The 23,032-nt window shown below is 39.0% G+C and overlaps 1 protein-coding gene across 1 annotated transcript in view; it reads right to left on the minus strand.

The window, feature by feature from the left end:
• LOC127634784 (pleckstrin homology-like domain family B member 1) overlaps window positions 1–23,032 on the minus strand; it is a 73,641-nt gene that overhangs the window by 18,293 nt on the left and 32,316 nt on the right. The window contains exons 6-13 of the mRNA XM_052114466.1: window positions 20,768–21,945; window positions 14,397–14,732; window positions 13,012–13,152; window positions 12,002–12,139; window positions 8,890–9,045; window positions 7,832–7,942; window positions 7,382–7,471; window positions 1,420–1,563 (exon numbers count right to left, since the gene is read on the minus strand). Coding sequence (XP_051970426.1) covers window positions 1,420–1,563; window positions 7,382–7,471; window positions 7,832–7,942; window positions 8,890–9,045; window positions 12,002–12,139; window positions 13,012–13,152; window positions 14,397–14,732; window positions 20,768–21,945 — 2,294 coding nt within the window. The remainder of the gene's footprint in view (window positions 1–1,419; window positions 1,564–7,381; window positions 7,472–7,831; window positions 7,943–8,889; window positions 9,046–12,001; window positions 12,140–13,011; window positions 13,153–14,396; window positions 14,733–20,767; window positions 21,946–23,032) is intronic.

Genomic DNA, 23,032 nt, shown 5'->3' on the forward strand with positions numbered 1-23,032 from the left:
TTTCTACTGACTCTGAAAAACACCAAAAGAAAGATGCCCAAGGTCCCTGTTCATCTGCGTGAACGTGCCTTAGGCATGCTGCATGGAGGTATGAGGACTGCAGATGTGGCCAGGGCAATAAATTGCAATGACCGTACTGTGAGACACCTAAGACAGCACTACAGGGAGACAGGAAGGACAGCTGATTGTCCTCACTGTAGCAGACCATGTGTAACAACACCTGCACCGAATCGGTACATCCAAATATCATACCTGCAGGACAGGTACAGGATGGCAACAACAACTGCCCTAGTTACACCAGGAACACACAATCAATCCATCAGTGCTCATACTGTCCGCAATAGGCTGAGAGAGGCTGGACTGAGGACTTGTAGGCCTGTTGTAAGGCAGGTCCTTACCAGACATCACCGACAAAAATGTCACCTATGGGCACAAACCCACCTTCGCTGGACCAGACGGGACTGGCAAAAAGTGCTCTTAACTGACGAGTCACAGTTTTGTCTCAACAGGGGTGATGGTCGAATTTGCGTTTATCGTCGAAGGAAGGAGCGTTACACAGAGGCCTGTACTCGATAGAGCGGGATCAATTTGGAGGTGGAGGCTCCGACATGGTCTGGGGCGGTGGGTCAAAGCATCATCAGACTGAGTTTGTTGTCATTGCAGGTAAACTCAATGCTGTGCTTTACAGGGAAGACATCCTCATCCCTCATGTGGTACCCTTTCTGCAGGCTCATCCTGACACAACCCTCCAGCATGACAATGCCTCCAGCCATACTGCTCGTTCTGTGTATGATTTCCTGCAAGACAGGAATATCAGTGTTCTGCCATGGACAGCGAAGAGCCCGGATCTCAGTCCCATTGAGCACGTCTGGGACCTGTTGGATCGGAGGGTGAGGGCTAGGGCCATTCCCCCCAGAAATGTCCAGGAACTTGCAAGTGCCTTGGTGAAAGAGTGGAGTAACATCACACATCCAGAACTGGCAAATCTTGTGCAGTCCATGAAGAGGAGATGCTCTGCAGTACTTAATGCAGCTGGTGGCCACAATAGATACTGACTGTTACTTTAGATTTTGTCTAAATGATGAAGCAAACAAATGATTAAACCATTCAATTTTGAATGATTTGATGGAAATGGATAGTTCGATCGAACTTTCCAACTCAGTTGGCATTGTAGCTACTGAAGTTTAAATGGGAGACTCTTTTCAAATATGTCTGTTTTAATGCTCTCATACTCGCATGTTGTTATATTAGGAATGGTGCAAAACTGGCCTACTGACACTGGTCTTTCAGGAACTTTACAGCCAAACAAAAGAAGAAAATCTTTGTTTGCTCATTTAATTTTGCCAACAATGTACTATATTCTATATATCACACAGCCCTACTACACATGCTTATGTGTGCATGTTTGTGTATTCTTACATTCGAGAGTATATTACGTCCCAGGGTGACACAGTTAAACTGAGGGGTTACAGTGGGCTGGGTCTTCTTCCGAGGAAGAGTGCCACTCAAATGAGCTCCGCCCTCTTTAATGTACCGCTTCCTTTCCTCCAGGGTGCGGAAATGCTGAGGAACAGAAGGTTAAAGGTAAGAATCTCACTAATAATTGCTCTCACATGTACACAAACACTCACATGTGGCCTCCACAAGGTTTACCTGCCTATGGCGGCTTTTTTTTGGCAGGCAGATGTGGAGGAGGAGAGGGGTTGAGGAAGGTGACCATGTCCTCAGGCCAGTGTATAGAGGGAGGTTTGGGGTTGGGATGAAAGCATGCAGTGAAGGAGGAACAGAGGAGCACAAGGACAGAAAGAGCTTTGACAAAAAGAGGAAGAGCAAATCAGAAAATAAGGATGGTAGAAGGGTGGCTGAATGGCTAATTGGTTAAAAGGGATCATATCATGAAAAGTAACATTTTCCTTGATCTTTTGAAATTGAGTTTGAAGTACTTTGTAAATATACTGCAACTTTCAGAACTCATAACTTCTTCCCCAGTCCAAAAAGACCATATTTATTAAAACTAAGCATCAAGCATGCCTTGTTCTGAAATGGTTACTTTTTTGATGGGGCAGCAACTTTGCAACCTGCAAGTATCTCATTTCAAATGTGAAGAGGTCCATTTTAGGCAATTTTAACAGACAGTAGTCTTAAACAATGGGAAATAATAAAATGCAAAAACATTATGATATGACTCCTTTAAAACTACAGTTCAAAGCAAGAACTCAAACCCTCACAAATCACACATAAATGCTAAATTCATGGAAAAATAACCACATAATAATTTAACATGACCTTATAATCTAATTGCTTGTGCAAACTAAAGCTTGAACATTCATATATCCTAACACATATAAACTATCCTGACCACACACCTCACCCTCTCTGGTGGGGCAGTGCTCTCCGCAGGAGTGGGGTCAGGGTCAGGATCAGTCCCTGTGGCAGGGGCATCAGAGGAGGGCTGGTCTTGGGTGGGGAGGGGGTTTGGGGTGGGGTTTACTCCCAGCTCAGAGTACATTTCATTGATCTCATTGACTGTAACATAGCCCTGTGGAACAACTATTCGGGAAACAGGGTAGAGGTAAGAGGGTGAAAAGGAATAGAAATACATTCAAGTAGGTTAAAAATGATTAATAATGAGCAAATTAATAACTATCAGGTTTAATGATGAATATTAAAATAATTAAGTTAATGTTTAATGGATTAAAAAAAAGAAATTGGTGATGTGTAATTTTTATGTTAAAATACTCCCCCTCTCCCAGCTTAATATGGATAGACAATTATAAACAAGCCATTCATTGGCTAATTCCTCGTAAATTGTAAAAAACAGTTGCGCTATTTCAAAACCAGCCAAACAAGGCAACACTAACTCTACCAATGGAGTGAGTTTGGGGTGTGACTATCTGTTTGGTCAACATTGTAAGTGTTCAGGAAAACTATTTGAATACTGCATTATTTTTGCAAATTACATTTTGTGCAGATTTTAACACAGAAATTACACACTACACCCATAAAGCACTGATAAAATAGTAAACAATGAAATGATAAGGTTGTTATTTCAGCATCAACAGCACAAGGAATAACATACAGTATTAGGAGATAAATTGCAAAGCAGGATATAAGCAATTAGAGCATTTATTTCATGCATATTGCTAATGCTTTATCTCTGCATTTTTGATAGACAGAGAGGAGAGAAGAGAGAACAGAAGAAAAGCAGGAAGTGGAGATGGAGGTTTGTGGGCATTGCACAATTCACTATGAGGCAGACACACGTCGGCCAATTGGAAACCAGAAAAAAGACCCAGTTTCCATGGTGAGGAAATGTCTGAGAAAATATAAACAACCCTCTGCCACTAAAGGTTTCCAGGTTGCAAGGGTCATGTTAGGGGCATGGGGGAAATCAATCACGGATAGTTCTTTGTAGGTCACTGTTACGCCCTCTAGGCGTATGTGTTTTGTTTTCTCTCTGTGTGTTTTCTGTTGCAGGAGCCTGCCCCATTGGTTCCTCCATTTGCCTTTGTTCCAGCCAATCACCGCCTGTCTTGTGTGATCAGCCAATTGCCTGTGGAGTCTTGAGATCACCTAGGTCTATAAAATTCAAGATGGCTGTGATATGAAGAGACCTGTTTCTTGTATTGCTTATGGTTGTTATTGACAAGCCTCTCAGTCTGTTTCTGTGCTTTGTTTTCTGTCATTTAAACTTTGTAAGGTCCTTGGACCTTTCTTAACCTTCACCCCCACTCAGGGGCTCACAGCTGAAAATGACATACCTGAATTAAAATAAATATAGCTCCTGAGAACAGTGTACCACAGGCACAATTAAGGTCTCTTTGGAAAGAAGACACTTGGCACTCTACTAACAATAAATCAGAGTTGATAATGCTCAAACAAATAAAAAGTTATAAAAGTTGAAGTGCCTCATAAATAATGTGAACTTCAAAAAATGTTTTATTATTTCATGTACAAATATATAAAAATAGACCTGGAGGAATCCAATTAGGGAAAGGATTGAAAGCCACAAGTCTCATCAGTTTATATTTCAAATTTGAGGAAGATATAATGAAAAATGGGGTTCCTGCAAGCTTTTTTCCAAGACTATGTCAGTTCCCTTTCTCCCTTCCCCTGCGCGAGGCACATCCCCAGAAATGACATCCCCAAACTAAAATAATTGTAGTTACTGAACAATTTGCTCTACATGCACAATTTAGACATATTTAAAAAGAAGACACTTTGGAGTTTATTACCCAAATGTAAAAGTTGAAAAACTTACACAGACAAACATTTATAGAATTTAAAGTGTCTTGAAGATAATTTGTACTGCAAGTAACATTGCATTATTTTATGAAAAAATAAATGAAAACGAACCTGGGAATCCAGTTAGGTAATTGATTGAAAGCCACAAGTCTCATCAGTTTATATTTCACATTTGAGGAAGATATTATGAAAAATGAGATTTCTGCAATATGTTTTCCAAGACTATGTCCAGGTACCAAGAAGCCTCCTTGGATACCTCAAAAAGCAACCTAATGACCAAATGTTATGAAGGGTACTGCAAGCTATTTTAGTCATCATATACACTGTTCCATGCTTTTTCAATTATAAAATAATCCACACAGCTGTTGCATGGGAAAGAATGGAAAGATAATTAGCACCGCATGTCAAGTAAATAATTCTGTATAGTTTTTATGTGGCTGGCCATTCAATCAACAATCAAACTGATGGGCAGTCGTTTAGACAGCATTCATAAATCAACAATCAAACTGATGGGCAGTCGTTTAGACAGCATTCATACTAAAGGTCGTCCATACAATCAAACTGATGGGCAGTCGTTTAGACACGTATAATGTGTGCATGTTACATAGCAACTCACCGATGTGAAATTGGACCATCTTTTCCGTCCTCAAGCATATCACCCTCGACGCTGTCTTCACTCTCCTCAATTTCGTCATCGCTGCTTCGAGTGATCGCAAATAAAACATCTTCAGCAGAAAAAACTTCTTTTGACGATCCATTTGATGAGATAATCCGTCCAGTAAGTAAGACGCGAAAACAGATGTTGACTGGGGAACCGTCTTTTTACTATGGCTTGTTTGTTGTCAAATGACGGGGTGTGGTCACAGCCTACATCGCAGGTTAGCTCCTCAATAGAGAGTGGCTGATTCAAATAAATAAAAAAATATCTTGTTCGCGAGGAATTTAGACTTTCCGTGTATCGTTGGAATCGTGCACTGCTTGGCTACATTTTCTATCAGTCATACAATTTCAATTCTTTCATTGGCTTTCGTTGTAAAGACAAAATAATAGGATCAGCATTTCATGACGTCAGAAAAACTGACCGCAGTGTTTGGATATTTTGACCTATATATTGCCTATCTTTGTATTTGTGTGTGTGTGTGCGGTCTTAATTTGTTCATTACACTCTAAGCAACACACCCATATAACGTTCGGCTACCGGGAGTCTGTTTTTATGCATAATTTTATTGCATAACCGACAAGTATGATACTTCACCCTGAAGAAACTCGATGTAAACAAAGGAATAACCATCGATGTTACAACGTTATTGTTTCTTTGGACTAAAAATGCTCTATGGGATGTTATTCAGTGGACCCTCACCTTTCCATTCAATCTGGAACTTTTAGCAGTGGATGCGTGTGTGGCTCGTTATTACGACACTACTGGTATGTACTCCGTTTTTGATTACGTGTGTTTTGATCTGTACTGCTTACATAAATGCAAGAAATACATTCATTATAAGCTTTTCATCAAAAAACAGAGCTCTATCATCGATGCTTGAGGCTTACACCTTTAAAATGATATATAGTTTGCCAAGATTAATGATGTTCTTTCACGTTAAATCTATTCATAAACATTAAACTTGTGGGGGAAAAAAACTCTTCCGTGCGCTGGCGCTCTGGCAAAGGTTAACACCACTGTCTAGTAACACCAGGTAAGGAGTGGTTGCCACCAATTGTAAGTTTTGTTTTAATGTGAGTAGGCAGATTTATTTTGTGATTTTGTTTTCAGTAAGACTTTTCTGCCTTTGGATAGTTGGTTTTTGGTTTTCCTTGTTTCTTTTTTTTGGCAACACTCTTGTTCCCTTTTCACCATTTTTGTGTTCTTTTGTTTGATCATATGTATATAAATGTGTAAACGCACTTAATTGTTCCAAATAAAGCCTGCTTCTTGCGCTTCAAGCTTTGTTGGTGGTCTGCTTGAGCTTCTGTCTATTTATATAGGGTTGTTCTAGTTGGTTCGGTTCTGGTTTATGTTTTATGTCCTTTCGATACCCCTAGACTAATAGGGACGTAACATAAAATGGGGGCTCATCCGGGATCTATTTGAAATCCTTGAAAAATAGTTAAAACAGTGAACAGAACTTTAGTATCATGGCTTTGTTTGACATAAAGCAGTTTGTTAGTAAACCTAGTGTTGAGCAACTTGATAAATGCCGTAAGGATGATTTAATGGTTATTGCAGACCACTTTGGTATTTCTGTATCTAGAAGTCTTGTTAAGAAACAGTTAAAACTAGTAATTTGGGAAAAGCTAGTGGAGTTTAAGATTCTTAAAGGACCAGTACAATATGATGCAGATAGATTTGAATCTGATGTTGTGGGTGCAAGTATGCATGATTCTGAAGGTGAAGATGCATTGCAGGCGGATATTAGTAGAATAAAGATAGCTGTGGAGGCTAAGACTCCAGCTACCTTACCAGGATTTGATCCATTTTCTCCAGTCTCCTCTAGTTTGTCTCAGTCCAGAGGAGATGCCAGATTAAAAGTCAGATTGGCACGTCTCCAAATAGAGGCTCAGGAGAGGGCCCAGGTTCGTAATGCTGAGATGGATCTTCGTTTAGAAGTACGTAAGTTGGAAATTGAAGCTGACACAGCTGTTCGTCTGCGTAAACTGGAACTGGAATCTACATGATCTCCAGTACCAGCCAGTTCTAATGTATCTTCCTCAGACCAACCTACTACTTCATTTGATGTGAGTAAATATATTACTTTAGTCCCTCCTTTCCGAGATACTGAAGTAGATTCTTACTTTAGTGCTTTTGAGCGCATTGCGGCTTCCTTCCGGTGGCCAAAGGAAGTATGGCCTCTTTTACTGCAGTGCAAATTGTCCGGAAAGGCTCAGGAAGTTGTGTCAACACTATCTCTAGATTAATAGGGACGTAACATAAAATGGGGGCTCGTCTCATAAATGAGATATGGTGATCTTTTGGGGCAGCCACACATGGTTGTATAAGGAGTTATCTGGTCTCGACTAACAACACATTTTGTTATGGCAAGTCCAAGAGAGGACAACGCCATAATCCATGAAAATGGTTTACCTTAAAAGACCCTGAGAGGACAGAACTCATGACTGTCCTATGTCATGTCAAGCTTACCTCCTTCATACTGATGGGACTGACAGGGAAACCCAGCACACCAGTGAGCTTGGAATATTTCTTCCCCAAGTTGTCAAGACTGTCCTTTTCCTGGAAAAAAACAGGTTTGTATTAGACTAAGAAAGTATTAGGGAGACTGAAAATACGTTTCTGTGACCAAAAGAAACAGCTTCACTACCAGTCAAAAGTTTGGACACACTTGACTGAATTTATGACTCTAATTATATTAAAACCTTTCAATTTTGAAATTAGTTTTGTAGACCAGACAGTAACATTGGCTCCTTCAAAACTCCTAAAGTTGTTAAATTTTATATTTGTTTAACATTTTTTGGTCACTACATAATTCCCATTCTTCCATTTGTGCTATTTGATAGTTTTAATGACCTGTTCAAACTTTTGACTGGCACTGTACATGATTACACAACGATATTAGAAAGACTAAGCTCATACCCGCTGCAGCATCATCTGAAGATTATTCTTTTCCTTTACAAAGCTCTCCTTGTCCCTTTGAGCTTGCTGTGAAATCTGGGTGTACTGTTTCTTCAGGGCCTGGAGTTTCTCCTAATGACATTACACAGTATTCCAATGCTCACATACTGACAGTCAGGTGGATTATTGGACTACATACACAGATCAGCCACAACATTAACACCACCTGCCTAATATTGTGTAGGTCCCCATCATGCCACCAAAGCAGCACCAAAACGCATCTCAGAATAGCATTCTGAGATGATATTCTTCTCACCACAATTGTACAAAGTGGTTATCTGAGTTAAAGTACGGACCAGTCTGGCCATTCTCTGTTGACCTCTCTCATCAACAAAGCATTTCCATCCACAGAACTGCCGCTCACTGGATGTTTTTTGTTTATTGCACCATTCAGAGTAAATTCTAGAGAGTGTTGTGTGTGAAAATCCCAGGAGACCAGCAGTTACAGAAATACTCAAACCAGCCCGTCTGGCACCAACAAACATCCATGCAATTATCTAATCAGCCAATTGTGTGACAGCAGTGCAGTGCATAAAATCATGCAGATATGTGTCAGGAGCATCAACTATAAGAATGGAAAAAAATTTGATCTCAATTATTTGGACTGTGGCATGAGTGTTGGTGCCAGACGGGCTGGTTTGAGTATTTCTGTAACTGCTGATCTCCTGGGATTTTCACACACAGCAGTCTCTACAACTTACTCAGAATGGTGCCAAAAACAAAAAACATCCAGTGAGGGGCAGTTCTGTGGATGGAAATGCCTCGTTGATGAGAGAGGTCAACAGAGAATGGCCAGACTAGTTAGAACTGACAAATTCTATGGTAACTCAGATAACCTCTCTGTACAATTGTGGTTAGAAAAATAGCATCTCAGAATGCTATTCTGAGATTCCATTGGCGCTGTTTGGGGCGGCATGAGGGGGACATACACAATATTAGGCAGCTGTTTTTAATGCTGTGGCTGATTGGTGTATATGCATATCCTTGCTATATTGTGCCCTCAAAGACAAGAAACCTACCTTTCGTGTAACAGTGCTCCGCTGGTATTCTGCGATCTCCCTGAGAATCTGTTGATTCTGAGTCTCATTTTCCACATCCTGATGACTTTCTCGCTCCAGTTGCTGAAACTCCAAATCTTCAAAACTCTTGGTCTCCACCTCTAGCATCTCTGATTTCTGATACATAAATAAATATGAATATGGTCTGGATTTAGGCTTAATTTTGAATTAGACCATTCTCACAGCCAAGGAAGTGATGTCATTCTCCGATGCTTAAATCAGCTTCAATAACATCAACACTCCCCTTAAACCCATACCAGTTCAGACCAAATCCCCTCTCCTTACCTATCCTCCCCTGGGATGGAGACAGAGGTTAAGGTTTAACCCAACTGGAACAGGGCCAATCACAGCTATTAACATGCCCTCAACCATCACATGCTAGTCAGCAGAGAAAGTGCCACTACTTTCACACGTGACCACTGACCTTTAGATCAATCATGTCAACACATACATAACCTAACCTTCATTCAACGTAAAGAAAGCCTACAGCCACTCCATTACAGAAACAGCTACCCTACTTCCCAATTACAATCGAGGCCTGCCAGCTCTAACTAACCATGTTCCTTCCTATAATTGAATTAGCAGCCCGTGTGGTCACTACCAGGATCTGTGAAGCAACAAATAAGGGTGAATCACACAAAAACTCTCAAGAAAATTTTGGGTCAAATTCCACACCAAAATCAAAATCAATGCAAGAATTAATTAAAATAATTGGACTTTTTTCAGGATCATTCAGATTTTAGCATTTTGCATTGTGATGATTATAAACAACCCAAAATTCCAAATGAATGACAAATTCTCATTAATTTAATGAAACAAAACAAAAACAAAAACAAAGAAAATCTTCATTATTGTAATACAAAATAAATAACTAAATTTTTTAAATTGTTAAGAATTTATAGAAAGTGGTAGTATTTGTTTTACTGAATTTAATTTATGCAGTATAACCCCCCATGTTTGTTTTATGAAAACATGTATGCATTGTGAAAAAAACGTCACTATGCAACAACATTTTAATGCTTAAAAATTGGCTTCATCTTTATCATGCAAAGTAGTTATCATTATTTTCTTCTGAATTTGTAAAATATTACCTGTATAATTCTTTGTGAGATTCACCCACCAGTGCCAAGATGGTCAGAGTAAGCACTCTTCTTGAGAAGAATGCTGGTGGTATGGTGGTATTTTGTGTGTATTTAAAAATACCATACAATGGATTCCATTACATACCAACAGTGCATGCGACATAACAGAGAAAGACAGCCCAACTATCTTTCATGGAGGTGAGACAGATGCAAGAACTGCGGATGAAGAAGAGGAGGGTGACTCGGTTAGGAGGAAGAGGATGAGGAAGGCTCTGTGCGAGTACTGACCCTGCAGAGCTGCAGTTGAAGTTGCTCTCATGGCTTCAGGGCAGGTTAATACAACAATAACTGAAGTATTTTCATGATTAATCAATCTTCAAGCAATACTGTAGGACTTCCGACCAGGGAATTTCCTAAACAACTTCTTTCAGCCAATAAAATTGCTTTGTTCCAAGGAGGACAGGAATCCATGGGGGGACTGAATATTGCATGAAACTTTCCGTTTAATAGAGAAAATATCCTCCACAAGAGTTAGCACTTCTGAATCTATGTCTCTGCTAGTGAGTTTAAGCAGGGCTATAGACTTGAAATGAGATGAGCCGAGAGTCAGCCTGAACTTGAACTTGTAGGTGGTAGGTGCCAGGGCCCCCCTCCAAGCTTAGCAATCACTTACGTCAACACAATGTGGTGTCACCCAGTTCAGCCGAGGTGTATTTACAGCAGACCTGGGATAACCAACTTAGAGGCTGTCAGTGTTTGGGTGATGTATACAAACATTTTATGCTCGTTCATTGAGGTTTCATATGGAATTTGCACTTAAGTCTTCGCAGACACATACACATACACTGGCCCCAAATAGTATTTGGACACCTCATCCACATTTATGAATGTTATTACATTAGATAACAAAATATCAAATCATGTGGCATTACGTGGATGCGTGGCCTTAGTAACTTCTGTGCCATTTTTGTCATTTCTTTTACCATATGGTGTCAAGAAAATTTTATTTGTATGTATGAAATTAGTTCCCCTCAATTTCACACGGGTGTCCAAATGGCATAACCACAGGTGTAGTTCATCACATTAAAGGGATAGTTTACCTAAAAATGAAAATTCTCTCATAATTTACTCACCCTCATGCCATCCCATATGTGTATGACTTTCTTCTGCTGAAAACAAAGATTTTTGGAAGAATATTTCAGCTCTGATGGTCCTAACAATGTAATTGAACACATGCCAAAATTAAGCTCCAAAAACACAAAAAAGCATCCTAATAGTAATTCATATGACTCCTGTGGTGAAATCCATTTCTTCAGAAGCGATATGATAGGTGTTGGTGAGATACAGATCAATATTTAAGTCCTTTTTTACTATAAATTACACATTCTTCCTTTTTTTTTGTAGTTGCAGATTTCCATTCTTCACGCATATCACCACCTACTGGGCAGGGAGGAGAATTTATTGTAAAAAAAGGACTTAAATATGTATCTATTTCTCACCTATATTTATTATATCACTTCTGAAGACATGGATTTAATCACTATGCTGCCATTATGTGTTTTTGGAGCATCAAAGTTCTGGCCACCATTCAGTAGCATTGTAAGGACCAACATAGTTATTCAGAGATATTCTTCTAAAAATATTTGTGTTCAGCAGAAGCAAGAAAATCATACTCATCTTGGATGGCATGAGAGAATTTACATTTTTGGGTGAACTATTCCTTTAACCAAGAACATATTCCACTAACATCGTACAACAAATCTTTAGTGTCCAAATACGTTTTATCATCATTCTGAACAGCATATTTTTTTGTTTAAAACCAAGTTAACTTCATCTTGTGAAATGTTTTTCTTGAAGAATGTGCTTGTGTGTTTTTATTTTTATTTGTATAATTGCCATTTGGTTTGATATTTTGTTATCTAATCTATTGACATTCTTTAAATTTGTCCAAATACTTTTTAGGGATACTGTTCTTCATCTTAACCACATACCTGAGGTTTTTCGGTCTGCGCCTTGTTCTCTATGTCAGCCATCTTGTCTTTAAGTTGGTCCAAAATGTCTTTCTCCTGCTGTAGTTGAGCGGTCTCTGAATCTTGCTCACCCTTCAGTAGAGCACGTTCCACTTCCAACTAAACACACCAATAAATTGACTTAATTTACACCTTGTGTAAAGTTCTAATTTAGAGATTTAGTTTACCAAACACAAAAACTGAGGTCATGGTCAGTGAGTGCTGCCCAATTCATCAGTTTGAACTGTGATGTTAAAGAGCTCTGGACCACCTGATGTGCCTCATTTCTCAAAAATGAAAAGGGTCCACAATCTGAACTAATAAAACCACCATAGAACAGAAAGCGCTAAGAAAATAGGTTTGTAATACGGAGCTCTAATGGATCAGCTGACTTAGCAGTAAAGAGGCACTGCAGGCAGAAGATCAATCTACTTGCGTATCATTAATGAAGTGATGTGGAGTTTGTGATTGTACATACACTTTTTCAGTTGCTGTCAAACAGTGATTGGGAATAAGGGGGAAAAAAATGGAACTAGTTTTCGGTTCTAAATCCTACTATCAAAGAAGAAACATGCTTTTTGTCCCCAGAACAGTGTATTTACTGCATCTACCAGCAGGGGCTAAGTGGTCCATTTCTAACTGATCAAACATTGACCCCTTAGTCCAACCCCCTATCTGTGGGATGAATATGACTCACTGGGGACAGAAAGATGCTGACAATAACACCATTTGCAAGAAATGTTTTTTTTGTCTGAGCCATCTAACCTCACTGGAACATGGAACATCTTCACAGAGAGAGAGAGAGGAGATGATCTTGGCAGGTCAGACCACCACGTCAAGCTGTGGTTCACATCACAGCTCCTGATCACATTACCACAACGCACAACTCTCCCACATAAACACATGATAGCATCTCCACTGCTCCCTAAACTAATCCCACCATCCCTGATACAGTATCTCACCCCACCTCTCTAAACTGCTGATGCATCTACCTCTCTGTTGGACTCCTCCATCTGGTTGTCCAGGTCTTTGATCTTCAGCTCGAGTTCTTCTATTTTATCCATGATCTGTATTCTTTCCTCCTTGAAACTTCTCACTTCCAGCTTCAGCTGGGAGTCTTCTTCAGGTGACTGCTGATGATTTCATAATGTAAGAAACCACACTACTTACACACACTGCAATACAGCAACTAAGGTATCATCTTTCATTGCCAAACTAAGGATTTCTAATCTGCAAATAGTGGCTTTTTAAAGACCCCATGAAATGATTTGACAAGCAGTTTTCTTTCCAGTTTTGCAATATATCCTATTGAAACAAGAATTTGGGATGGAACAGATAAAATAGCATGTCCATTTAAAAAAATTAAAAAAAAGCCAATAGAATTTAGTTTAGCGCACTTGTTATTGATAGATGATCACTGAAAGCATTTTATTGGACAAAAAATGTAAATGCCACAGCATGCAATATAATGAATATTTTGATACATCTCCCTAGAAGAAAAGACCCCACTCCAAGGGAGTTAGGAGCCCCCTGCAGCTGGGGGCCCTGGGGCTTAAGCCCAGATAAGCCCATGCATTAATGCAGCCCTGATTCTGCCGAACATATAATTTTGTGTTTCATGAAGGACAGAAAGTCATACAGGTTGGGAACAACATGAGGGTGTGAAACTAGACTAATGACCTTATACACCGATCAGCCACAGCATTAAAACCACCTGTCTAATATTGTGTAGGTCCCCCTTGTGCTGCCAAAACGGTGCCAACCCGGAAGAATGTATTAGGTAAGTTTGTTCATTTGAGCCTTCTTCCTGTTCATCCATCAATTATTTTCACCACTTCCAGAGCAACATGTGGAATGTCTAATTTCTAAAGAACCACTATGACAAACTGTGTTAAGAATTAACAAACTATTTTGTGGTATCGTGATACTACTTGGTACATTAAAATATCGTGACATGCCATCATTTTAATTGAATTTGTTACATTTATATTAATATTTAACTAAATAAAAGTAAATAAATACCTGTTAAATACCAGGTGTTGCTGAGGTATCTACATTTTTATTGAAAACCATGAAATTTCACTGGTATTGGTAATGGCTACTGATATTCTGGTATTGACAGCCTTGTCAGTGGTTCAAAAATTTCTGTTTTGGAGTAAATTTGGAGATAATCTTGTGTAAAATAATTAATTACATATCAGCAATTTTGTGTACATCTCATTTGCTGTCTTTAAATTTGATTATATATATATATATATATACATACACATATCTGGTTTATATTGGCCACTGGCTGCCTTGCTCTCTAGATATTGGCAGTCAGCACCGATTAATCCATATCGGTTGACCTTTATTTGCAACAGTGTGTAACAATTACCTTGTGTGTCCCTGTCAGCCGAGGAGAAGGCGTGGGGGCGGAGCCAAGGACAGCTGCTGACTCCTCCCTAAATTCTCTATTGCTCCAGCACTGCCGTACCTGCCTCTCCTTACTGGCCTGGGACTTCCGGGCTTTGGACCCGTAGTCATTTTCTGCAGAAATGCTGGCTGAGAGACTTGCAGAATCTGAAAATGCAGACTCGCCATCTGACACCTGTAATTTCTCCAGTTCCTTGTTGATCTTCTGCAAGTCTGCGACGGCCGAACCAGTTTTGTCCTGCTCTGTGCGGCCCAGCTTGGAAAACAAATTCAAGATAGTCTCCAAACGCTGATGTTCCTATGGATTCAAGAGCCAAAGTCAAAAAAGTATGACACACTATATATGCAAGCACATCCAGCATCAGAACTCAGAACAAATATATACAATTGGACATCTGGGAGCAATCATAAATTTGGAAACCCATTTGGAAATTTAAGATAAACACAGATTTACCTGAAGCAGTTCTATGCTTATAAAATGTCTATATGCAACATAGATTTTTGCCCTAATTACAAATATTTAACTAGTAGCCCAGGGGTAATGCAAAGCAGAATATCACAACTATTTCCCCAACCATTTAAGCAGGCCAGATATCTAAAATTCTTCAATTCAATCCAATCAGTCCATTTACGGTAAAAAGAAGAGGCACAGCCCCAAACTATCTTTAGAAAATAACCAGAGTAAATGCAGAAAAAGACAGAAAGAATCAAGGGTATACATCCAAAAACAGCCCTGGTGTGGAAGGCAGTTCTAGCTCAACATGGAATGTACTTGGCTTTAAAAAAAACCTGTATTTATTGACTGATATGCTAATGCAAACAGCACATTTATGAGTGTATTTCCGAAGCCAAGAAAAATTCTCATATATCTGAATGAATGACCTGACCTGCACCATACTTCAAATCTTTATGGTTCCTAAATCAATAAAGAAGTTATATCCTGTAAATCTAAACCTGGTCCATGAAACAGCCGATAATCCTCCTAAACGAAAAGTCTAACAGAGTGTCCTAACAAGGCACGTCACGATAAAAGAGACTGCTTTTGGCCTTTGTTGCTTTATGTAAATCTGCATTTTTGTATAATTGGCCACAACTATAAAAAGCGACAAGCATTTTGTCAGTCACTTTGTTTCAATTAATGTGCCATTGCATTTGGTAGCCTATAGTGAAATTTAATTGGTCCAAAATCCTGCTCTACATAACTGTATATTAAGAAACTACTATGTTCTGAATGATTGTCAGTAAATTGTGTCACTCAACTCTTTTGCTTTTACTGTGGACATACAATTGACTTGTTGCATCAAGCCTGGTTAGGACACAGTGTAATGGACAAGCCTAATCTGATCCTACCACTTTCATTCATGGTAGAGATGGCAACCACTCCACCCCAATGCATGAACGGGCAAAGCTTTACTGGATCCCCCTATGATATGAAGGACAAGGACAATGTAAACAATCATAAACAATTTGCATAAACTCTCTGTATCAATTCAAGGTCAACTTCTCATTTTATCTCACCTTCACATTGTGAAGCTGGCATGTTTTAAAAGTTTGAACCAATAACAGCTTTGCAGTGTAAACAGAGAGCAGATGTTAAACACTAACACAAAACACTAGGTGGTAAGCATGATCTTGAGTGAACAGGAAATGCATATTCATAATATAAAGTGTTGCCCAAAAAGTATTTGGACACAAAAGCCACATTGCATACTGTTCAAAATTAAGACAAAAAATATTTGGTCATTTTCTGGTTGTCAAACTTTGTGCAACTTGTCTATGTTAATGTGATTACTATGTGGTTACTCTGCTAGGACACCTGTATCTTCATACAGCCAAATCAATCATAAAAGACACTAGTTGTAAAAAGTAATTGCAAAGTTGCTCAGAAAAGTTAGAAACAAGAAAAGGTCCAGCATAATTTATATTTATTTCTAATCCAATTAAATTACATATTTATTTAGGACTCAAGTGGCCAAACATGTCCAAATACTTTTTAGGGTCCCTTGTACCACCTCATTACTTATAATAGTGCAATTCTGTGAGAATGTATGTTTTGCTAAGATGAAAAAGCATGTTTTAAGTCTCTGCCTTTTTCATTCGGCTAGGCCTTGTAAAGTGCACCATAGGCTGGTAATAACTAATGAGTGGGTGCCTGCACCAGCATTCTGGACTCTGCCCAACAGTATGGCAATATATGTGGCCTCCCTTAACCACACAGTCCAAAAACCCAGTTGCCTTTCATTTGAACCCCACTGGAAGCAGCTGTAGAGCAAGAATGGAGCATGTTAGCTTGGGCAATATGCCAGGATCCTCTGCAGCTGTGAATGGCCTCCCCGAGAGAGTGTTTGGGCAGGTGGGTTCAATGAAAGTGGATGTGGTTATGAGCTGTCTATTAATAGAGACATTAAGAAGCAACACCTCTGCTTGGGTCTTGTACCACATCCACTCTAGAGAATGAGAGAGGCCTTTCTGTACATGGTCTGTCTGTTAAAACCGAGTGTAATGCAACAGAGCAAGTTCAGATGCTATATTAATTATTACAACAGCCACAATGAGAAATTAAAACTAATGCTAAATGTTCAAAAGTAAATCAATCAACAAAGCCTTTTGTTCTTTATATTGGACACAAGAAAAAAAAGTGTTTGAGAATGTAAGGGTAAAATATTCCTTTAAAGTCAACATAATATAGCATTTGCAACCCATTTTTCTTCCATAAAAGGAATGTATGTTAAGTAAAGGACTTTATTTGATCTATGTATTGCTATTATTGCATAACCTTTATTACATTAATGTTAACCAGCATTAAATTACAGTGTTTACTATTGGTTAGATTTTAGGTAAGGCTGAATTACCTGCAATGGTCAGCCTAAATCATTATTTCCAGGCCTAGGTGATGTCAGCCGAAAAGGAAAGTCATTTCAAGGGCAGACCAAGCTATAAAATTGTTGCAATTAGGGCTATAAATTGATGCAGATTAATTAATAGAATTAATTGAAATGAATTGCATATCAATATTTGCTGCTAAAGGCCCCCAAATAAAGATAATTTAGATAATTCTAATGCTTAGAAATATATACTGTATAATATAATATTAGATATTCAAAGTGAAATATATTGTATTGTAGCAGACGAGAAAAGCATTGATTATACAATACACACTCTGGCTTTAGAAGTCAATATGTTTTTGGTTTTATTCCCATATCATTGAAAAAAGCTTACATTAAGCTTGAACTCAGGGGCGGATCTATCGGGGTGGCAAATGCCACCCTTAGAAAAACCATTGCCTCATCAAATGCACAAATAACTACAGACCCATAGCAGGATAGATTATAGCAGCAACCAATCCCGTGGTTGATAGAGCAGCTGCAGCGGCCTATTAAAGCATCGATCAATTGCCTACCTACTATTGCAGCATGTGTCCAGTGTTTGGACTCTCGAGGTTTGATGAGGTAATATCCTCAACAACAATCACCACATGGACAAATATGTGGAAAAAAAGAGGTAAAAAGATGAATTTCTCAGTTGTTTACAAGTATTAACTGAATGATTATTAGATACATCGCTGTGAGTTATGGTTGAGACAGGATGTCCTCACCACTTTTTGAAATAGCTGTCGTCAGGCATGTGTACAATCCAGACTAAACATCTCTAGTTCTTGAGTAGGAGTTTCTATTTCACCTGTGTGTGTTTTGACTGGTGATCCGGTGCTGGAATGAGTTATTATGAATGTTATGATAAGTGTTCGTTGTGGCTGTTATCAGCCATTGTGATGGCCTTTCGGTCGCATTTATAGGCCGCATACGTCATCGAGGCTGTCTCGATTCAGACAAGTGAGTAGGACACTCCGAATGCATCCTTCAAATGTGACCTTCTTTCACAGGAATTCGGGGGGTGCAAGAGGTGTATCCTTCATGGGCACTCACAACCAACAATTCTTTGCTTCAATGGAAATGAACTTCATTTGTCTAAAATAAATGATGTCAATTTGCTCGAAATGTGTTCAGATGCAAGTAATGTTAATTCTGAAGTTGAAATACCTCAGTAGATGGGTGCAGAGTATATAATATGTATAATTATAGTAATATTTGATTAAAATAAATTATTATAGACTAAAATTACACCTGTAAAATCAATTTTCTTTTCTCTCTACATCATTATAACTCTCCTAAAATTTACCTATTCATTCATTCTAAAGGGACTTTGTTCCCTTCCCACTCAAAGCGCTCATGCTTATTAAAGATTAGCTTGCTGTCATAGCATCCGTGTTACGTTACGTTTCTGTTTGTCCTACGAAGGCCATCTCGTTTAAATGAGGCCTGTTTAAAGAAGGACACTTGGATGCTGCAGCCTTCAAAGAACGCATCCTACCTAATGTACAGCCTTCGAAAAGTGAATGGGTTTTGCTATGGGAGAGGGTTGTTCGTTAGCTATGTCTTCTCGTTCATGGTCGCTCAGGTGCATTCTGGGTTCCTGCTGCTGGAGCAAAGAGTTTTTGGTTGTCACTGTCTGAATTTCGGAGTTTGCTATTTTTTCATATACAGAACTGTCAACAAAAGTATATGTCAGAGTTCATACAGATGCTTCAAAGTTAGATTCAAGGACTTTTCAAGGACATTTTTATGTGCTTACAAGGACTATTCTCTAGATGTCATTAAAAATAATCTTTATTTGTTCATTTAAAAAATATATATTTTATTCATTCTGTTAATTAATTTTTTATTAAACACCACTTATTACAAGTACAACATATCTCAATGTGCACCTTTAACTACATAGGGCCTATTCTCAGTAACAATTCTTGGTTCAATCATGATATTAGTGTGCAATTGTAGTGTGCTACCTTAAAATGCATAAAAATGCATAAAAGGCAAAACAGAGCCAGGCCATTTCATATCATTAAATGTTAGGTTATAGAATGATACCTTTAAAAAACAACACACAAAAAAAGAGAAACATTTGCTATTTGAAAGCCTTTTTAATGTCTAAACAAAGTCAAGGGACATGTTTTGAGATTGACCCAAATGTTGTCAGAATTAACCTATTTTGTGAGACATAAAGCTTTCTTTACACAAGGGGGCTCACCAAATCCTCCATTGATCTGCATTCAAATCTCAGAATGTTTTACGTCTCATTTAATTTGTTCACTCTGGAGAGAAATTTGAAATTAAAACTGATAGTTGCAAATATTCATACTTGTTAAATCCACCACAGCAGTATCTATAAAATATATCATTTTAAAATCTTCCAGTAAATTGATTGTGTTTGGCCCATTCTGAACAGCGCTGCCAAAAGCAACAGGTGTCACGTGACAACGCCGTCTATGTGCTGCCTGCTTCAGCAGTGGTCTAGTGGTCTGTCGTCATGTTTTTCAGAAAATGTATAAATACATTTCATTTATTAAATGATTTATGCAACGTATTTTACGACTTTCTATAATTCAAGCACTTTTTTAAGCACCTCTTAGTAAAAATTGCTATTTTCAAGGGTTTTCCAGGACTAAATTTGAAAAAGCCAAATTCAAGTACTTCAAGCACCTTGTACGAACCCTGGTCTGTGTTTCCATACTCTCGTCTCCCCTCTGGCATCTTTTACTGCATTGTTTTTTTAAACACCCATCCACTGATATACAGATGCAATCTTGTTTTATTAAAATTAAAAATTATATTTGGTTGAATTAGAATCCAAAACCTCTAAAAACTAAAGGCAGAAAGTTACCACTAGATCCATCAGTCATGTTTTTAATCAAAGTGCTGATCTATATATTCATCTAACAAAATCCAAAGACTGATAGTGGCAGATGTAGAAATTAAATTTCCATATTATGTGAAATATTTATTTGATGAAAATGTTTACTCTGTGGTTCCTGTGGAAATGCAGTTGTATAGATATTTGTAATTTCATAGTGACTACAATTAATGAACTAGTACTTGTTGCAATGAAGCTTGGTGCCTTAATCCATAAGAACTAAGCATGGGCACTTACTTTGATGTTGCCACCCTTCAAAGTCTGCATGCCACCTTTTTGCCACCCCATATAAAAATTCTAGATCCGCCCCTTCTTGTATTGCTCAAATGGTAATAACATTTTTACTTTTATACAGAATTTAAGTACGGGTCAATGAACATCTCTAATTGTGTAAATGTTTTAAGAAGTTTATTTAAAAATGTAATTTTAGTAAATCACACTTTAAGCGTTAAATCGACTTCCCTAGTTGAATAGGAATCATAAACAAAACGACCAGGAACATGGTTATGAATTATGTAAATAGGGTTGATTTCATGTTGACTTTAAAACAATAAATCAACACAAATGATTAATGTGACAGTCTCTTACCAATCTCTCAACCTCCTGTTCCCGCAGTCTTTCGTCTCTCTGTCTCTGATGGTAGTCTTGAAGTTCTTCTTTTCCACTGATAGAGCTGATGCTGCCTTTCCTCTCCCTGAAGCCACCATGCAGACCCAGCCCTGACTTCCCAAATGACTGCCTCCTCTCCCCAAGACCGATCTCCAGAACTTGGGAGGAACCATGTAGTGCTTGCTCATGCAGTTCTGAGTAGGAGCTGGTAGAGGTCAGACTCACCTTTTTGGCCTGGCGAGGACTGGTGGCATCTGCTGAGATCATGGTTACATCTGGAGGGGTCATAATGTGCTTGGTACCAGGTTTGGTGAAAAGGGAAATGGAGACCACTTCAGAGTGCTCGTTTTGTTGGTTGGCCTCAAGGATGTCAGTCGGGCGAGTAGGGTGGCTATCAGGAGATCGATAGGTTGATGTGAGTTTGAACTTGTTGTCAGCAGGTTGATAGAGGCGTGGTAGGGAGCGACTGTGTGAGCGACTGTGTGAGCGACTGTGCGAGCTCATGCCAGTAAGCAACTCATCTGAGTACTTACTTTGTTGGGGAGTGGGCTTGAGCTCACCATTATACCCTGTGTCTAAAGCATGGTATCTCCGAGCCAGACGGGGACTTGAAGGCATGCTGGCTGCCCCACTACTGCCCCCTGGTGATTGGGCTAGGAAAACGGCTGTACTGGTGGAAGATCCATTCCAGAGAGAAGAGTCTGAAGTCGCAGCATGTCGACTCTCCGAAATAGAGAGGAGCAGACTATCCTGAGATTGGTTACGAGATATGGGTCGCGAGTAAGGAAGCAATGTTTCATGCTCGCGGGGGTCAGAACGGCGCATTGAGGGAGGCATACTGTTGGACAAATAGGCAGGAACTTTGTTCGAAAGTGGCGGCCGTTCTGAGCTGTACAATCGCCTGGCTTGTTCCTGATAGGATGGTGTTGGGGAGGAGGAGGTGACAGGTGACACCAGACTCTGTGTGGTGGGCGGAGACCGTGTCATGCTAAAGTAGGAGGGACTAGAGTCACCATTGGCTCGCAAGCTGTTCTCTAATGCCTGTTTCTTTTTCTGTAACGTGTCCATTAAATCCCGCAGTTCGGATACAGTGCGCATGCCTCTAGAGTTGGTTCCACCCAGACATTGACTAAAGTCACTGCTGAACTTCAGATAATCTAAAAATAATAATAATAAAAACAATACAATTTTCAAAATAATAATGAGTTTAATACTAGTTGTTTTGTCTTTAAAAAGGTTAGACTATTAAAAGCATGATAAAGTGGCAATGAGGAGTTATATAACCATCTACATGGCCCCTGTTAACTCAAGGAATTGCTTTAATTATTTGCAGGAGTACAGGGAGCTCTGCCTGCTATACCAGAGTCTCATCTGACCTGCAACAACCTGAAACAAAAAGGCTGTGATCTTCCCCTCAGGGATCAACAAATCATGCTCTGTTGTCTGCCTGCATTCAGTATATTCAACGTGGCTCTACAGCTTAAATCAAACCTGAACACAAAACTGAACACAAAAATGGCAAAACATCCTAATTATACTTCATTTAGCAAGTTTACTTAGCTTTTTTCTGTGGTGCTTTTTATTTTATTTTTGGTTTGTTTTAGCTCACTTTTGTGAACAATTTTGATTAAATAGTTAGCTAGAGTACACACACACACACACACACACACACACACACACACACACACACACACACACACACACATGTTGTGTTTCCATGTTTTATGGGGACTTTCCATAGACATAATGGTTTTTATACTGTACAAACTTTATATTCTATCCCCTAAACCTAACCCTACCCCTAAACCTAACCCTCACAGAAAACTTTCTGCATTTTTACATTTTCAAAAAACATAATTTAGTATGATTTATAAGCTGTTTTCCTCACGGGGACCGACAAAATGTCCCCACAAGGTCAAAAATTTCGGGTTTTACTATCCTTATGGGGACATTTGGTCCCCACAAAGTGATAAATACACGCTACACACACACACACACACACACACACACACTTTTCATCTGCTTCTGTCTCTCCATTATATGGATGGATGACAGGTAAGCTTCACTCTGCCATGTGCCATCTGCCACAGATCAAAGAAATTCCCCCTGAGATGACTGACATTAACACTAATAAAACACATAATCCTGTGCATGCCAAGAAAAATACTTTTATCTCTTTAAGTTGTTCAAGTGAGTGTGTGCATTTGGCTGGATTTGAACTTAAATCATAGAAGAATCTCTCAT

The sequence above is a fragment of the Xyrauchen texanus genome, chromosome 42, assembly GCF_025860055.1.
Source record: "Xyrauchen texanus isolate HMW12.3.18 chromosome 42, RBS_HiC_50CHRs, whole genome shotgun sequence".
NCBI lineage: Eukaryota > Metazoa > Chordata > Actinopteri > Cypriniformes > Catostomidae > Xyrauchen > Xyrauchen texanus.